General features: G+C 34.3%; 2 protein-coding genes across 4 annotated transcripts; one reads left to right on the plus strand and one right to left on the minus strand.

Annotated features, from left to right (window-relative positions):
* The first annotated feature begins 402 nt into the window (after positions 1–402).
* Positions 403–4,756, plus strand: Mob4 (MOB kinase activator 4). Its single transcript, XM_085958321.1, has 4 exons — positions 403–546; positions 703–866; positions 2,241–2,450; positions 2,896–4,756. Exons 1-4 carry the CDS (start codon positions 487–489, stop codon positions 3,143–3,145), a joined length of 684 nt encoding a protein of 227 aa, XP_085814447.1. The 5' UTR covers positions 403–486; the 3' UTR covers positions 3,146–4,756.
* A 2,801-nt stretch (positions 4,757–7,557) lies between these two features.
* Rpp25 (ribonuclease P protein subunit Rpp25) lies at positions 7,558–14,125 on the minus strand. 3 transcript variants are annotated; one of them, XM_085958322.1, is made up of 5 exons: positions 14,051–14,125; positions 13,498–13,620; positions 13,123–13,307; positions 9,272–9,388; positions 7,558–8,550 (listed from the first exon to the last, which is right to left on the minus strand). In XM_085958322.1, exons 2-5 carry the CDS (start codon positions 13,591–13,593, stop codon positions 8,361–8,363), a joined length of 588 nt encoding a protein of 195 aa, XP_085814448.1. In that variant the 5' UTR covers positions 13,594–13,620; positions 14,051–14,125; the 3' UTR covers positions 7,558–8,360. The 3 variants fall into 3 exon arrangements, with proteins under 3 accessions (XP_085814448.1, XP_085814450.1, XP_085814449.1); XM_085958324.1 differs by having other exon boundaries at positions 13,906–14,125; XM_085958323.1 differs by having other exon boundaries at positions 13,878–14,125.
* Between the last annotated feature and the right edge of the window lie 333 nt (positions 14,126–14,458).

A 14,458-nucleotide genomic window follows, 5' to 3' on the forward strand; every position in this document is an offset into this window, starting at 1 on the left:
TACGGAAAGAATTTCAAACGCAACAGTCAGCAGAGGTCACTCTCGAGATCGAGGACTTAAAGAACTCAGGGGTTCTAGAAGAAGCGGGCCCAACCCCCAGTTTTCTCTCTCAACCCTGAACCTGTTTCTGATCAATAAACACGGGACCCTATAGGCCCTGTTTTCAACCGAAAGCGTTTGAATGCGTTCCTACAGCCAAAACCATTCAAACTAATTCACCATTACGAGGTTCCAACCGTCTTACAAACAGAAGACTGGCTAGTAATCATCGAATAATAATTATTTTTCTTAGTCATGGTAAAGTATAACGTAGGTAACTTAGTTTTTGTAATAACGGCAATACTAAATTTCGCTTCTTTCGCAACTGGCAACAGGCAACTGGTAACGCCAGCGGCCAGAGCCAGATGTCGCTGGTTTCGTAGAAAACCACGGCTCTAGTCAAATTCGATTAGTGAAGATTTTTGTGAAATTGTACTATCAGCAAACATGAAGATGGCTGATGGTACTCCAATTTTAAAGAGAAACAGACCTGGAACAAAAGCAGCTGTAAGTTTTATATTGATAACTGTCTGCTAACAGTTACCAACTCCTGTAGATATTGCATACAAATCCTCGGATTGGCCGTGTCAGTTTGACATCCATTATTAGTGTCTCAAACTATGGCCTATGTGTCAGTTGAATTGTAATAGTAATGTTTTCCAGGACTTCTGCCGCTGGCCTGATGAACCCTTTGAAGAAATGGATAGTACCCTTGCCGTACAGCAATATATTCAACAAACTATTCGTCGTGACCCGTCAAACTATGACTTCACGCTAAACATGCCTGACGTTCAAGATGAGGGTGTGTGGAAATATGAACATTTACGGTAAATAAGCATTTATATATACTGATAAAATATGCAATTAAATGTAACCATTATGCTTTATTTTCATGACCCATTCTTTTTTAGTGACTGATATAACCAAATGTTAGGAATATTATATTCTATTGATTAGTGTTGATTGGGTCTGATTCTATGGAGTGGAACCGTTATATATATATAAGTGAAATCGATAATGTCACTAAGCTAATGTATAAATTTAGCTGGTAGTTAGTTTGCATTGCATGTTTATCCATACCAAATGTCACGCCTGTTCTCTGGGACATGTTAGCCCAAATGTATTAGGCGGATGCAGTATGTGTAAAGTTCATGTAAACGATACATCAATAAATATCTGGATTTACAAGGGTCCACTCATTCAAATATCGTCCTAAACTCATAACATGGTTAAAAATGATTCGACTTACATTCCAATAAGTCTCAGTGTTGCCAATCACCCATTAACTAACGCAACAACAGCTGTCCGCCAAAATGTTTGATATCATTAAAATAAATTTCATAGGTATGTAGCACGGAACACAAAAGTAGAAAATTGGTTACCTTCTGGGTGTGGCTGTAAGAAGATATAATTCTCTAGTGTGGATAAATATCGGATCAACTTATACACATTTAAAAAATGACGTTTTCAAGAGTTAAGACTGCATCAAAACATGCATTAAAATTAATTACATAAACCAAACACACATTCCATTGGTAATATTTGAAAACACTCAGTGGGCTTTATATTTCTTGGGTATTACAGCAACTTACTTTCGTATTTCTATCCCGTTAATCTATTCTATGATTTGTAGTCAAAAATAATCCCTATCTATTAGTAATTATTTTATTTTAATTAAATTATTGCAAATTTTCATGCGTTTGACTAATTCTATAAGAGTTCATTTTCAGTTGTCAAATGTATTTTTGTAATAAACATTTCCGTGTACAGTTATAGAGGCGTTAGCAGAGTATGACAATAATATGATGTAAAGAAGTGAACCCAAATTTCCAAATTGACTCTCATTACTATGTAGTTAGAGTAAATTAATCAATCGCTTTCATCTGTTTACAGAGTCGACTGATTAAATTTGTAAGTCCTACGTGGTTATTTATGAAATTGATTTTTCACATACCTACTGCATCCAAGTAATACGTCACTTATTCACCCATACTATGAGCATTCTAGAATTGCTAATCAGTACATCAAACTATAATTGAATAGAAATTTTCATTCCTGAAAAACCATATGCATATCAAGTTTGTTGAATAATTTTGCAACTTTACGATTGTCTTATAAGTGAGTTAGGTTTAAAATGTTCAATAAGCCCCATATATTAATCATTAAACCGAACTCTGATGTGAATTATTTTCCAATTACAGACAATTTTGTATGGAGCTGAACGGGCTCGCCGTTCGCCTTCAAGAGGAATGTTTCCCACACTCCTGCACACAGATGACGGCCACCGAGCAATGGATATTCCTTTGTGCCGCTCACAAAACTCCCAAGGAGTGCCCCGCAATCGATTACACTAGACACACCCTGGATGGTGCCGCTTGCTTACTGAACAGCAACAAATATTTCCCTAGCAGGTAATTTTCATTTATTCTGACCATCATCATCGTGACAACCCAGGACGGATCCTAGCTTACCTCAAAAACTTCCTCCGTCTTCTACTTCTTGTTGACACCGTCCAACTGTCGTTTGGGTGTGCCAGTCTACTTACTACCCGAGGTTGTCCGTTCTTCCACATGTCCTGCCTATCAGTCTACTGAGGTTAAAGAATGTCGAGGTACATTCTTCGTGATGGAGATTGTTTAAACCATTCGCATCCTTCTGGTATGTGTCCATATATCCCACTCTGCACCTTTCTGTTGACTTTGTTCCGATGGTGCGTGCAAACCTGGAGAACTTGAATGACATTACAACGACTCTCCAGGTTTGCGATCGATCAAAGATGGTGAAATCTTGAATTCTACCAAATAAATTTATTGTATATGTAAAATTATTATTGTAATATTTTTTTTATTATTTCAGGATAAGCATCAAAGAAGCTTCGGTTTTGAAACTCGGCTCGGTATGCAGAAGAGTCTATCGAATCTTTTCACATGCGTACTTCCATCACCGTAAAATATTCTATGACTTTGAAGATGAAACATTCCTCTGTCACAGATTTACCAGGTTCGTTGAGAAGTACAAACTGATGTCCAGTACGAATCTGATTGTGCCCATCGTGCCGCAGACAGAGCTGGTGGCAGGGACGCAACAGGCCGAATCGGAAGCATGAAATGAGGCCCCGTCAAATGTGACTCCGCCCACTAAGTAAACCTCCATCTTACTTGGGTAACGCATTTGACGTGGCTCCCCCTCGACATTATAATAATGATTCGGAATATTGGTCTGATATACATTATATTCTTAGTCCATTACATAATATATTATACATCTGGCGCACGGTTAGTTATGTGTACGTGGACTACACTGTGTTCGATGTAATGTAGTTTTTCATTAATTTAGTAAAGGGTGTCAAATACCTCAAAATTCATTGTCAAACATGCCAAAAAAAAATCTAAAATTGTTGACACCACACCAAACTGATGATTCACTTTTCCTGACATACCCAAATTAAGACAACAAACTAATAAATGCTGGGACTACAGCTGGATTACCCTTACCCACTATAAAATAGATACATACTATTGTAAGCTTGCTGTTCTTTTGGCACCTGTTATGTAATTTTTTCCATATTAAATGTGTAGAATAATAATTTCAATATGTACTCTATTGAAAGGTTCTTTTAAAAAAAAATCAGAGGACATTAATTATTTTTATTATGATATTCAAAGCATTTATACACATTTACGCATAGGTAAAGTGTGAGAGTGTAATTTAAATTTAAGTTTATTTTCAAGATGTGCTCATGATTATTGTAAATTGCAAAATAAAGTAAGTTCGTAAAATATATTATGAAGGTAGTCCAACTTGTTTGAAAAGATATATTTTAACATACATTTTTTTTGCTTACAAACAAGTTGACTTCAGAGTTATCTTTTTCCAGTCCTTCTATGTTTTATACTACTGTTATGTCTTTAAATCAATCGCGATTTTCTCTAATGTAATGTTTCCACTATAATTTAAGATATTCTGACTATTTTTTTTTATTTTACCAATTTTGCTCACTATTCAGATCAGTCGTATCGCAGAAAAGCCAACCGCAGCGCCAATTAATGACATAATAATAATAAAAAAATCTGTCGAGCATAACTCGATATATTACCTGTGTGAATAAAATCAATGTCGAGTCTGGCTACGTGAGATCGAAAAGGGTTACTTTGAAATTTTGGAAAATTAGTGTAATATTTATATAAACAAAAATACTTTCAATTAAACAATTTTGATATTATATTTGAAATCCTGTAATTTATTAAATATATTATTAGTTGATGTCATGACGATGCAAATTGACATGTTGATTGATTTTTTTTCACTTTCTACTACTGACCTGAAAGTTTGTCAGAAAAAAAGATGTCCGGTCTGCAGACATTGAAATCAAAATTATCAAATTAATTTTTTGCATATGAAAAATGCCTGAGACAATACATAACGTCATTGAAACTAGAAAATTGTGTAACTCCAAAAACACTACTTAACATGAGAGACAAAAAACATAATGGTTTCCTATACAAATATATGGTTTTGGAGTTGAATTATCCATGATTTAACAATGTTACAATTTTTCTGGAATTACAAAATTTGCAAGATGGATAGATATTATCAACGGCTACTAGATGGCATTCAAAGTCAATTTTCGATTAAAGCGGAGTTACACAATTTTCTAGTTTCAACGACGAAATTCTTTTGGTATCTCTTTAATAAATAAATTAAAATTTTAACCATTCAAATGCTTTTCTTACTCGGTGGCCGATGTGTTTTTATTTGAAAGAAGTTTTAATACTTATTTTTCTTCCACTTCATTAAATTATAATATCACATTATATTGCTATTATTCGTAATAATTAAATGACTAATGATTATGTAAGTACATATTCGTATTCAACATTAAAAGTTAGTAAAATAATCAATGCATTTCCGCAGAAGCAGAATTGCAATAGCTGGCTTAAAATGGAAGTAGATTCAGAATATTGGAGAATTATAATGACAACAGTGCTGCCAATTGTTGTTTATTGAAATATATCAGACAGGGTTAGAAATAAGCTAATTTGCAGAAAGAAATCCTAGATTCTCAGAATGAAATATGAGCATTAATTTTGACCATTGCTTTCATTAAGGTTGGAGAAAAATTCATTGTTTGATAACTATTGGCATTCACCTACGTATTGATCGATGTTAGAATGAAATTTTATCATCGCTTCAATAACATACATTGCATTTTGTCACTCAATGCAGAACAATTATCGTCATTCTATATATTTTACAGGACGTTTCTTTGAAACAGTATAGTTCAATTATTTGTTTACATAAATGTATGCATCATATTTTTGTAATATTGTTAAAAAATATATATAATATATTCATTGTCCTATGCAACAAATAAATAATTGAATTTGAATGTTTCAAAAACTTTACTGTAAAATATTATGTAAAACACTCTTCATCAATATAATAATATGTACCTACCAATTTTTCAGTGAATAAAGCAATGTTATGTAACTTCTGTAACTTAATATGTACCAATTTTGTCTCATTCTTTTTACAGTCCACATTTGGTATGAAATCATCATATCACAGGTAAAACACATTATGTATTACACTTAATACGTTTTACCTCTGCTATGACAAGATTTGTGACAGTGCAGTGCAGTGCGTGCAGAATAGATAATCACAGAAACTTTTTTATTTTTATAATGATTCTTTGAAATTCGAGGTAATGATTGAAATCGTCTTTGTATTTGATTTAAAGTATGTTTGTGTTATTTTCGATTTTCCCTTGTGTTAGCCAGAATCCTGTGTGAATGTGAATGTGCATTAAATGTAATTAATGTATAAATAATATCTCAATGAAGAAATGAATGACTATTAATAATAACAAATTATTGCTTCACAATCATACATATTTATCTCACAGAATATGTATATGCAATGATTCTTCACTATGATAGATTGTATTAATATGTAGCACCTGTAATATTATAAAATTGAATATTTATCCTGCTCTAAATTGTATTATTTTTCAAGGTAGGGGGTCCATATTCATTCACTTACTTGGAATGCGACTGCAAGAAAAATTACATTGCATTCAATAAGTGGCTCCCCGAATAGAAATCTAAATAAGGCCACACACCGACACAACCGCAAGATGTTGCGTTTTGATCCCTTCTCCCCCGTGCAGGACTCCCGCACCGACCGTCTCTTGACACTGTGTGCGAGGTCAAATGTTTTAGTGGGTGCACAGCGTAACTCATTTTAAAATGAATACATTAGATATAGGCTGATGTTAATTTAAATAAATCAAAAAAAATATATGTCATTTTATAATAGCAGTATTTTACAGGTCAATATATAATTAATTGGTTGGGTGAATGGCTAACAAGTATTCCTTAAAAAAAGGTCTTAATGCAGCCCTACTCAGTGGAGGGAGTTATTATACAGGTAACAGATTGTTCTTTGGGGGGTACGTTTTGGACATGGTCTTGATAAGCAAAATTTTGCGAGCAACGGGGTTTTTGAAAAATTAATGAAATTTGAACAATGAAAATGCCTTTTTAATGAACATCATACATAAAATTAAATTAATATAAGTGCAATAAATTTGAAGTTATTCATTTCGTATTGTGTTGCAAAAAAGAATCTACATAATTAACCCAGCTTAGCATGTCTGCACTTATGTAAAAATTGTCAGTAACAGTCAAATAATCTGATCATACACACATAGTTCCACTCGTGTTGATTCGTGGCACATGTCAAAACAAGTCCAGAACAAAAAAACTATTAAAAATCAACCGCGATATACAAATTCGCACTTGCCGGTGTCGCGACAAATGAGGATTACCTGCATAAGTGACTTTTGGCTTGAACGGGCACCCCCTTGCGCAAATTAGTCTGTTACATTAAACTAGGTATAATTCTGGTTCCGCGTAATATGTAAAATAGTACTCACTATAATTGTGTGAACTAAAGATGGTAACTGGTGGAGGAAGCTCATAATATGCCCTGCTTAGAAGCGAAAAATGGTACATATTTTATATTTGTTCTGTATACCGGCGGCCCTCGACTTTCCCACGTAATTGGTTACTGAAAATGTGTTCGAAAGTAGAGGGATCAAAAAGTGTACTTTAAAATATTTCTTTATCAATGGATATAATAAAGTTAACCAGGCAAATTAGCAATCAGGTGTTTTCTTTATAAACTTGTCAAGAGATAGTTGAATACCACCATTTTACATATTTGAGAAGGTGATAGGGAGCGGAGAGCGGGGCGTCTGCATGGAAGCGCACAGTTTTTGCATTATCAACAAAAATCTAAATTTTAAGAAATGTAGGAAATAGTGAAAGCAGATTGTTCGAATGTCGAGGACCACCTGTAATTAAAAACTGACCTAATATCATTTGTAAAATTGTTAGGTTATTCTACTATTTCAAGGGAGGAAACCATATGCTTTTTTTTTAACAATCTGCCCTATTTATTTTTTTAATGTATCTGAATTAATTAATGAAGGGGGCTTGGAGTACAAAGATAACGATAAGCCAAAATCATTTATTTGTCGTATTTCACAAGCAATTTTAAGCTAGAAAATCCTTGTTTCTCTATAATATTTAACAAATATATTATGTAATTAACAAATTCAAAATAATATGCTAATTAATATGTGTGAAAGGGGTGGGATGATATATGATATGAACAGTGAGTCCCCCAAAGCGATTCAAAGATTTGAATACTGGATGCTAAATTTCAAATACTATATGAATAGTTGGATATGTACAATTTCATTTTTCTTGTATGTATAGGAAATAGTCAAAACTCCACGATTTCCCAATAGAAAAGATCAGTGTGTACAAAAATATTATTATGTATTCCAATTTATAAATGTTTAATACATCTAAACTGGTAATTGGTTCAGATGTACCAGTGAAACCCGCAGGGGGACAGCACTGGCAAGAGTGAATTAAGGCGACAGGTGATCATTAAATAATATTATTGTCTCCCATTTTCTAAATAAAGCCTATTGAAATGAAAAAGATTTGTTTTTTGTAACCCAAAAATGCATAATATCAAATTACAAGTCATCATATTCAGTAACCGAACCATAGTAATGCAAAAACTCAATGTCAGAGTTTGAATGTCTCATAAGAGTAACTCAAATATCCAAGGATTTCCTAATCTGAACACATTCCAAGAAAATTGCGATGTGTTTGGTGACAATTTCTTCATGTCATTCACCTCAAGGGCGGCACACTAATTATGACATGATTGCTTGGGACTACTTGTATAAAACAGTTATGGCAATTTTTTTGCATCATGAAGATGTGTAAAGTTATGAGAGCTTATTTTTCAGTGACTACATTTTTTTTTGGTCTGGGCTGCAGGATTTTCTTTCCTCTCCTCTCTGATTGTAGTCCCATGGATGCCACTTCATCAGACGATACCTTCGGAGACTTTTTTCGTTTGTCGAACTTTTTTCTTTCTACAGTAGTCGATTGCCAAAATGTGTTTGTACTGTTTAAACATTGATATCTGAAAAAATATAAACAACTATTGGTATCTCTATAAGTATCTCACTGGGAAGATATCTAATAACATTGAATGCTTTAATACTACATAAATACTACCACATAAATATTTGATACCTCGCTGCAGTTAGTTTTTCATGTCGATTATGTGAATTGGGGGGAGATGATGGAAACGATGGCCGCGCGGCTTAAGCGTCGGCCTATAGCGTTGTGGGTCTAGCAAGTACACATATTGGTTTTCAATTTTTGTATGAGTCAGAGTATGGACCTAATAGGTTGAGCAAGTGGTTGACATCCATTTTCTCGTAAAAACAAAATCTGTTTATACAAACCTCCACTTTGTGGAGGCCCATATGATCCTATTAGGATCGGAAATGGTCGGAATGAATGTGAATTGTCACCTGACAGATGTTATTGCAATTATTATTAATGTTAATTGACATGCATCAACCCTTCCAGAAGACTTAGGTAACTTCGCTCTCATTTCTATGTTGCCTTCTGTACCCTACATGTGAATCAATAGATAATTAAGGTAGAGTATCTACTAATAGAATAAAAAAGGATGTTAATGGCGTTTACGCTTGAGCAAAAATGAAATGTAAGAATTGTGATGAGAATGAATATTGCTGAAAGCCTCGAATACTGTTTTAAGTTGAAAGTATATTCTAATTTTAGGATGTGTCTAAACAGAACATTTTTTCTTTATAAATCTGAATAAAGCATACCCAGGTTCTGAAGTGTCAAGTTGATCGAATGACAGCAAAATGTGAACAATCGGCACTTCTCTATTAACTACAAGCCGCTCGAGTCCTTCCATCTGCGGTTCCCAGAACTCTTCACTTCTGTAAGATGGAAAGGGATATTTGTACCATAGAAGATTATTACGCAACACAAACCTTAACAAGTGAAAGAGTGTTTTTTGACATAATATCCATGGTGTGATATTGCCAATGAACAATAATTCTCAGTCTATAGATTTAGTGTACAAAAAATAATGGTTGTGCCACCACACCTGGTCCTGGTCTTAATTAGGCGACATATACGGCGTCTATCAGGATAAAAAAAAAAACTAATGAACATCCAGCGGGGGGATTGCTGCCATAATGTAAAAAATAATGTGATGGGGTCTTGTCTGATTGTGAAAAATAGACCATGTGCAAAGGTATGTTAACATTTTTTTTGTCAATAATCTTGATTATGCGTATTAGTATGGCACGCAAGTACACATTGTGACGGTACACTACTAGTACAAAAGCAGTCAGGTAACCTGTCGCAAGCGAGTCATTGGCTCAAGTGCAAAACGTCATTGATATGGCAATAGTATGAATAGGTACTATCTGTAAGTTATACCTGTCGCGGTCACTGCGCTCCAATGTCTAGCTTTAATATAATCTTCAAAATGATTTTCAATACCTAGCTTGACAGACCTCTTTAAATATTGTAAATTGTTTAAAAATAACTTGCAGAATTATAAAAAAAACGTAGCTAAAATAAAAATATTTGTAATATAATTTTCACAGATAAAGCATTCATCCACAGAACAGACCAATAAGATGTATGAAATGTAAAAGTCAACAGATGGGCCAAAATTTTGAAGCAGGGTACTTTATGACGGTCATGACATAAAAAAGCGCACTGACTCCCTAAATATTGAAAGCATGTTATATTAACATGACAAACTTTCGCGCATATTACATACTAAGCTATAGTACGCTCATTAATCCGCCGCTTGCTTATCCGACAACTACTATAATCCGCCGTTATTTTTTCTGGTTTCAAGCACAAAATCAAGCTCTATAATCCGCCGGTATGTGTATGTCAAATTCAGTAGTCCGCCGCATACCAATATTATGACTTATGAGCTGTCCGCCGTCTAGCCCAGTTCTGTTAACCATTAAAATCAATAATACTATCGTTTTCTTTCAGTTAGTCCGCTGTGTATTCTAGCAACTGACGCATGTGTTTCTATTCGTTTCTTCTGCTACATTCTTTGTTTGAATAAGTTAACAAAATGGAGTCTTCTCGAAAGCGTAAACATGACGCATTAACTTTAAACCAAAAATTGAAAATTTTACGAAAAATAGATAGTGGTGCTTCATTTACTGACATTGCTAAAATGTACAATATTGGTTGGCCGCCCACGGTTTAATACTTTAATACATGTAGGAATAAACTTAGCTTATTTAATATGTATAATTTAATAAATACTTACTTGATTTTGATTATAAAGAAAACCATTAACTATGTAAACTAGTACAAATTTCTCAATAAAAACTGTAAAATATGTACCTGTTTTAATTTTTACCATATTAATTTGTATGTATGCACTATATAATCCACCGTTTTCACTAATTGGACACTTGTCTGGTTTTTGGGGTGGCGGATTACTGACAGTGTACTGTACAGACACAACACTATTGAAAATAACATATTATTTAACACGTGTTTAAGTTTATCCCATATTTTTCCACACTCGCAATCCCTAACCTCTTATACCACGCCCAGTGGTAAACCAATTTCCATTAATTTTGTGTTCTCTGCATCCATCATACAGGTGTTTCTTGATATTAATAGTGTTTCACGTAGTGAAAGAAAATCAAAATATATTTTTGTCATGTGCAAATGGTTTTTAAAGGACCCAGGGTCATCTGTTGATCTGTTATTAGTCTAAGTCTGTTATTATTATTATTACCCATATGACTTTTTCATGTATGATTGTTTTTCTATTTCAAATCATTATGTGATATTAGAATAGTGGTACCCGGCGGGCCATTAATTTATATGAAAAAATAAAACCGTAGAAACATTATTTAGAAATATATTAAAAGTATGTATATCTTAAAGACTTGTATGTATATCGGTTAAGAATGTCACCATGATTCACAAGAGATGGCAATATATCGTCGGTGTTTTGTAAAATGGGCGAATCAACCATTTTGGCAAAATCGAGATTTTAATGAAAATACAATATGTACCCCACTAGTTTTGTTGTGTAAAAATGGCGAATTTGTATCTCCACAGGAAAGTACTTAAAAACGATAATCGACTAAAATTAAATTAATTAAAATTACGAATGAAAAGCAAATGTGACATATTAGGCCTTTTAAAATATTATATAATAATACCTATTATAATGACAGTATTCTTTCTAAGCTTTATTATAAATTTGTTAGATATTTATGATCATCTACAGGTCATAAACAAATAAATGTCAATAGTTAAAAATCCTCCTGTAAAATAGCATTTTGGTTAATTCGCCCTTTTTACAAAACAGACGATATTGTGTACAATATATTATTTATTTATTTAAAACAACTGACCTGCTACTGTAGTAAGTAAAGTACAGGGTGTATACACGCTCATGACTACTGAATTTGACAATCGAATACCGGCGAATTATAGAAAAACTTCAACTAGTAAAAATAACGGCGAATTATAGTAGTTGTCGCCTAATCGAGCGGCAGATTACTGAGAGTGTACTGTATTTAAAAAATAAATAATAATTTTATCTCGTGATTTTTATTTATCAGTTAGTTCAGTCATAGACTAACATAATTTATTGTCAGTTATGTCAGTTGAGTATTTTAAAATGTCTAGTTTTACAGATGAAATTATGTATGTTACGTTTATAAATGTTTAGGAAAATACATAATCCAAACTCATCGCTCAATTTAATATCGTCAGTGAGCTTATGGAATGTCATCGATTTAGTGTGTCGTTGTCATTAGTGTTTATATTCATCAGTAGTGATATCAGATTATCTTCTTATTTCCCGTAAGTATACCTGACAAGTGTGCTTTTCCGACAGCCTACTTCTTTCAAAAATTCACCCTTCGCCATTGCTATAACTACAGCAGCTGCTATAAAGTTACCTCAACATCTTCACATCCGATTTATTTTATTATTATTTAGTGTATGCACTGTATTGTACTCGGTCAAAACCAAATGCCGCCTATTCGACGCTTGCATTCTGACGGTGCTGCTTTACAGTAGCGAATCATGGCACCTTACGAAGGCTCAGAGCAACCCTATACTGAGCTTCGAAAACAGATGTTTGCGACGAATACTGGGTGTGCGGTGGTATGACTTTAGGAGCAACGAGGAGATAAGAGAACGCATCAAGCAGCCTCTCATCACGCTGAAAGTGAAGAGGCGACGTTGGACCTGGCTCGGCCACGTGCTGCGGATGCCAGAAGAGAACTTCAACCTGGCTTGCCTGTTCTTCAAACCAACCGGATTCCAGCGTCCTGGAAGGCCGCTAAATACAATCTACAGAGTGTATACGGCGGAGCTACGGGATGCTGGTTTGACCTGGAACGAAGCAAGAAGACTGACGAGCGACATGGATTCTTGGAGGCACCGCGTGGTGTCCATATGATCCAGTTCAGATTCAGTTCCAGATCCAGGGGCGGATATGGCCAAAGAAGAAGTATGCACTGCACCTATTGCTTGCACTTTCATGTACACTTACTGGCCTCTGCATAAACCTCACATAAAGTCTGGGCTTACTGGCACCGGAATCACCTAATGTTTTACGAACAGCCTACTGTAAAATAACCATATAAACAAAACTAACTTTCTATATGCCACTTTTGTAATTTGATGAGGCATCTTTGTTTCCTTCTTCATGACTTCGGCACAAGAAATCGCTCGCGGAACACCGGCACCACTTCCGCTCCAAACGACACTACGTGCACCGCCATCTGCAATGACACCCATTGCGTGCCCCAACAGAGCTCGAAGTTTGCTTCCACCGTTTACCTTTAAAAACATATTTAACAACAGTAAATTGATCATTTCGTTTAATGACAACTCCCAAAATATATACTTTTGGAAGCTTTTCTCCTAATAAACTCATTTTTGTATAGATTTTTTATGTGTTGGAATTTACACCTGATTATAATCAATGGCTACATTTGTTTTGTAAGCTGAAGGGATTTAAAAGAAATACCTGCATCCACAAAAAGTTATCTGAGATGTTAGGAATGGGTATGGCATTTCTGTCCAATGGCTCGTCAACATTTTTCCCTTTCGTATAGTTATCCATTTGATATTCAGTAATCCGTGAGTATTCCTGTGAATAAATTTGTTCTTGTTATTACATCGTCACTGCGATCCTAATCGACTTAGATAAAACGGTACAAGTCGGTTATGGGGAAGCCAGCGGCAAACACATTTTAAAAATAGTCGATATACTGGATTATTTGTTAGGTTAGGTTTTCATTCTTGAATTCATGAATTTTGCCAAAATCGGCTATGACAATAATTAGCGCGGTTCCCGCCTGGCTTCCAAACTGACTCGTACCGATAAAACTATTTAATGCAACATACACATTCATGCAATTCTATAGTAACCTACTCCATATCGTTTTTCAGTAGGTTGTAGAAAGTATAGTAGTCTACGGGTTGTGGTTTGGTTTTTCGTCTCAAACATAGATAAGGTCTCAAATCACCTTAATCAAAATGACGATATGGAGTAGTACTATAATAATAATATTAGGTACCTAATTAATTTATAATACTATCATCGTAGCCCTACACGACAGCATAATATTAATATTATTGACATTCGCAATCATAGATAATATACGTAAATTTGCAATGTTTGCAATGATGACATTTGTCTATGGCAATTGGCTTTTGACAGCCAGGTGCAGTGTTGCCAATCGTAGTATAATTATAGTATTTTGTACTATAATTTTCTCCGCGTTTAAAACGCGGAGAAAATTAAAGAACGATGTTAAAAAGGTACCTATAGTACGCTGAAAATATTATAATTTTGAATATCGGAAAAAATACACACAAAGTACTAAAATTTCGATATTTCCTTACTACCTATAAATTGGTGAAAAGTAAGAAAATTTGGCGAACCAAGAAAAAAAGCAGTCAACATCGGCAATTTATTAGATTCG

The sequence above is a fragment of the Rhyacophila brunnea genome, unplaced genomic scaffold, assembly GCF_057557595.1.
Source record: "Rhyacophila brunnea isolate RB1 unplaced genomic scaffold, BYU_Rbru_1.0 scaffold_7, whole genome shotgun sequence".
Classification (NCBI taxonomy): Eukaryota; Metazoa; Arthropoda; class Insecta; order Trichoptera; family Rhyacophilidae; genus Rhyacophila; species Rhyacophila brunnea.

What these genes read in the sequence shown, in the direction of transcription:
- Mob4 (XM_085958321.1), top strand. Translation starts at nt 487, where the DNA reads ATGAAGATGGCTGATGGTACTCCAATTTTAAAGAGAAACAGACCTGGA. An exon ending in GACCTGGAACAAAAGCAGCT is followed by an intron (nt 547 to 702) that starts GTAAGTTTTATA and finishes AATGTTTTCCAG; the next exon opens with GACTTCTGCCGCTGGCCTGA. An exon ending in TGGAAATATGAACATTTACG is followed by an intron (nt 867 to 2,240) that starts GTAAATAAGCAT and finishes TTCCAATTACAG; the next exon opens with ACAATTTTGTATGGAGCTGA.
- Rpp25 (XM_085958324.1), bottom strand. Translation starts at nt 13,980, where the DNA reads ATGTTTGAGACGAAAAACCAAACCACAACCCGTAGACTACTATACTTT. An exon ending in ATAACTTTTTGTGGATGCAG is followed by an intron (nt 13,308 to 13,497) that starts GTATTTCTTTTA and finishes ATGTTTTTAAAG; the next exon opens with GTAAACGGTGGAAGCAAACT. An exon ending in ACAAAAGTGGCATATAGAAA is followed by an intron (nt 9,389 to 13,122) that starts GTTAGTTTTGTT and finishes TCCATCTTACAG; the next exon opens with AAGTGAAGAGTTCTGGGAAC.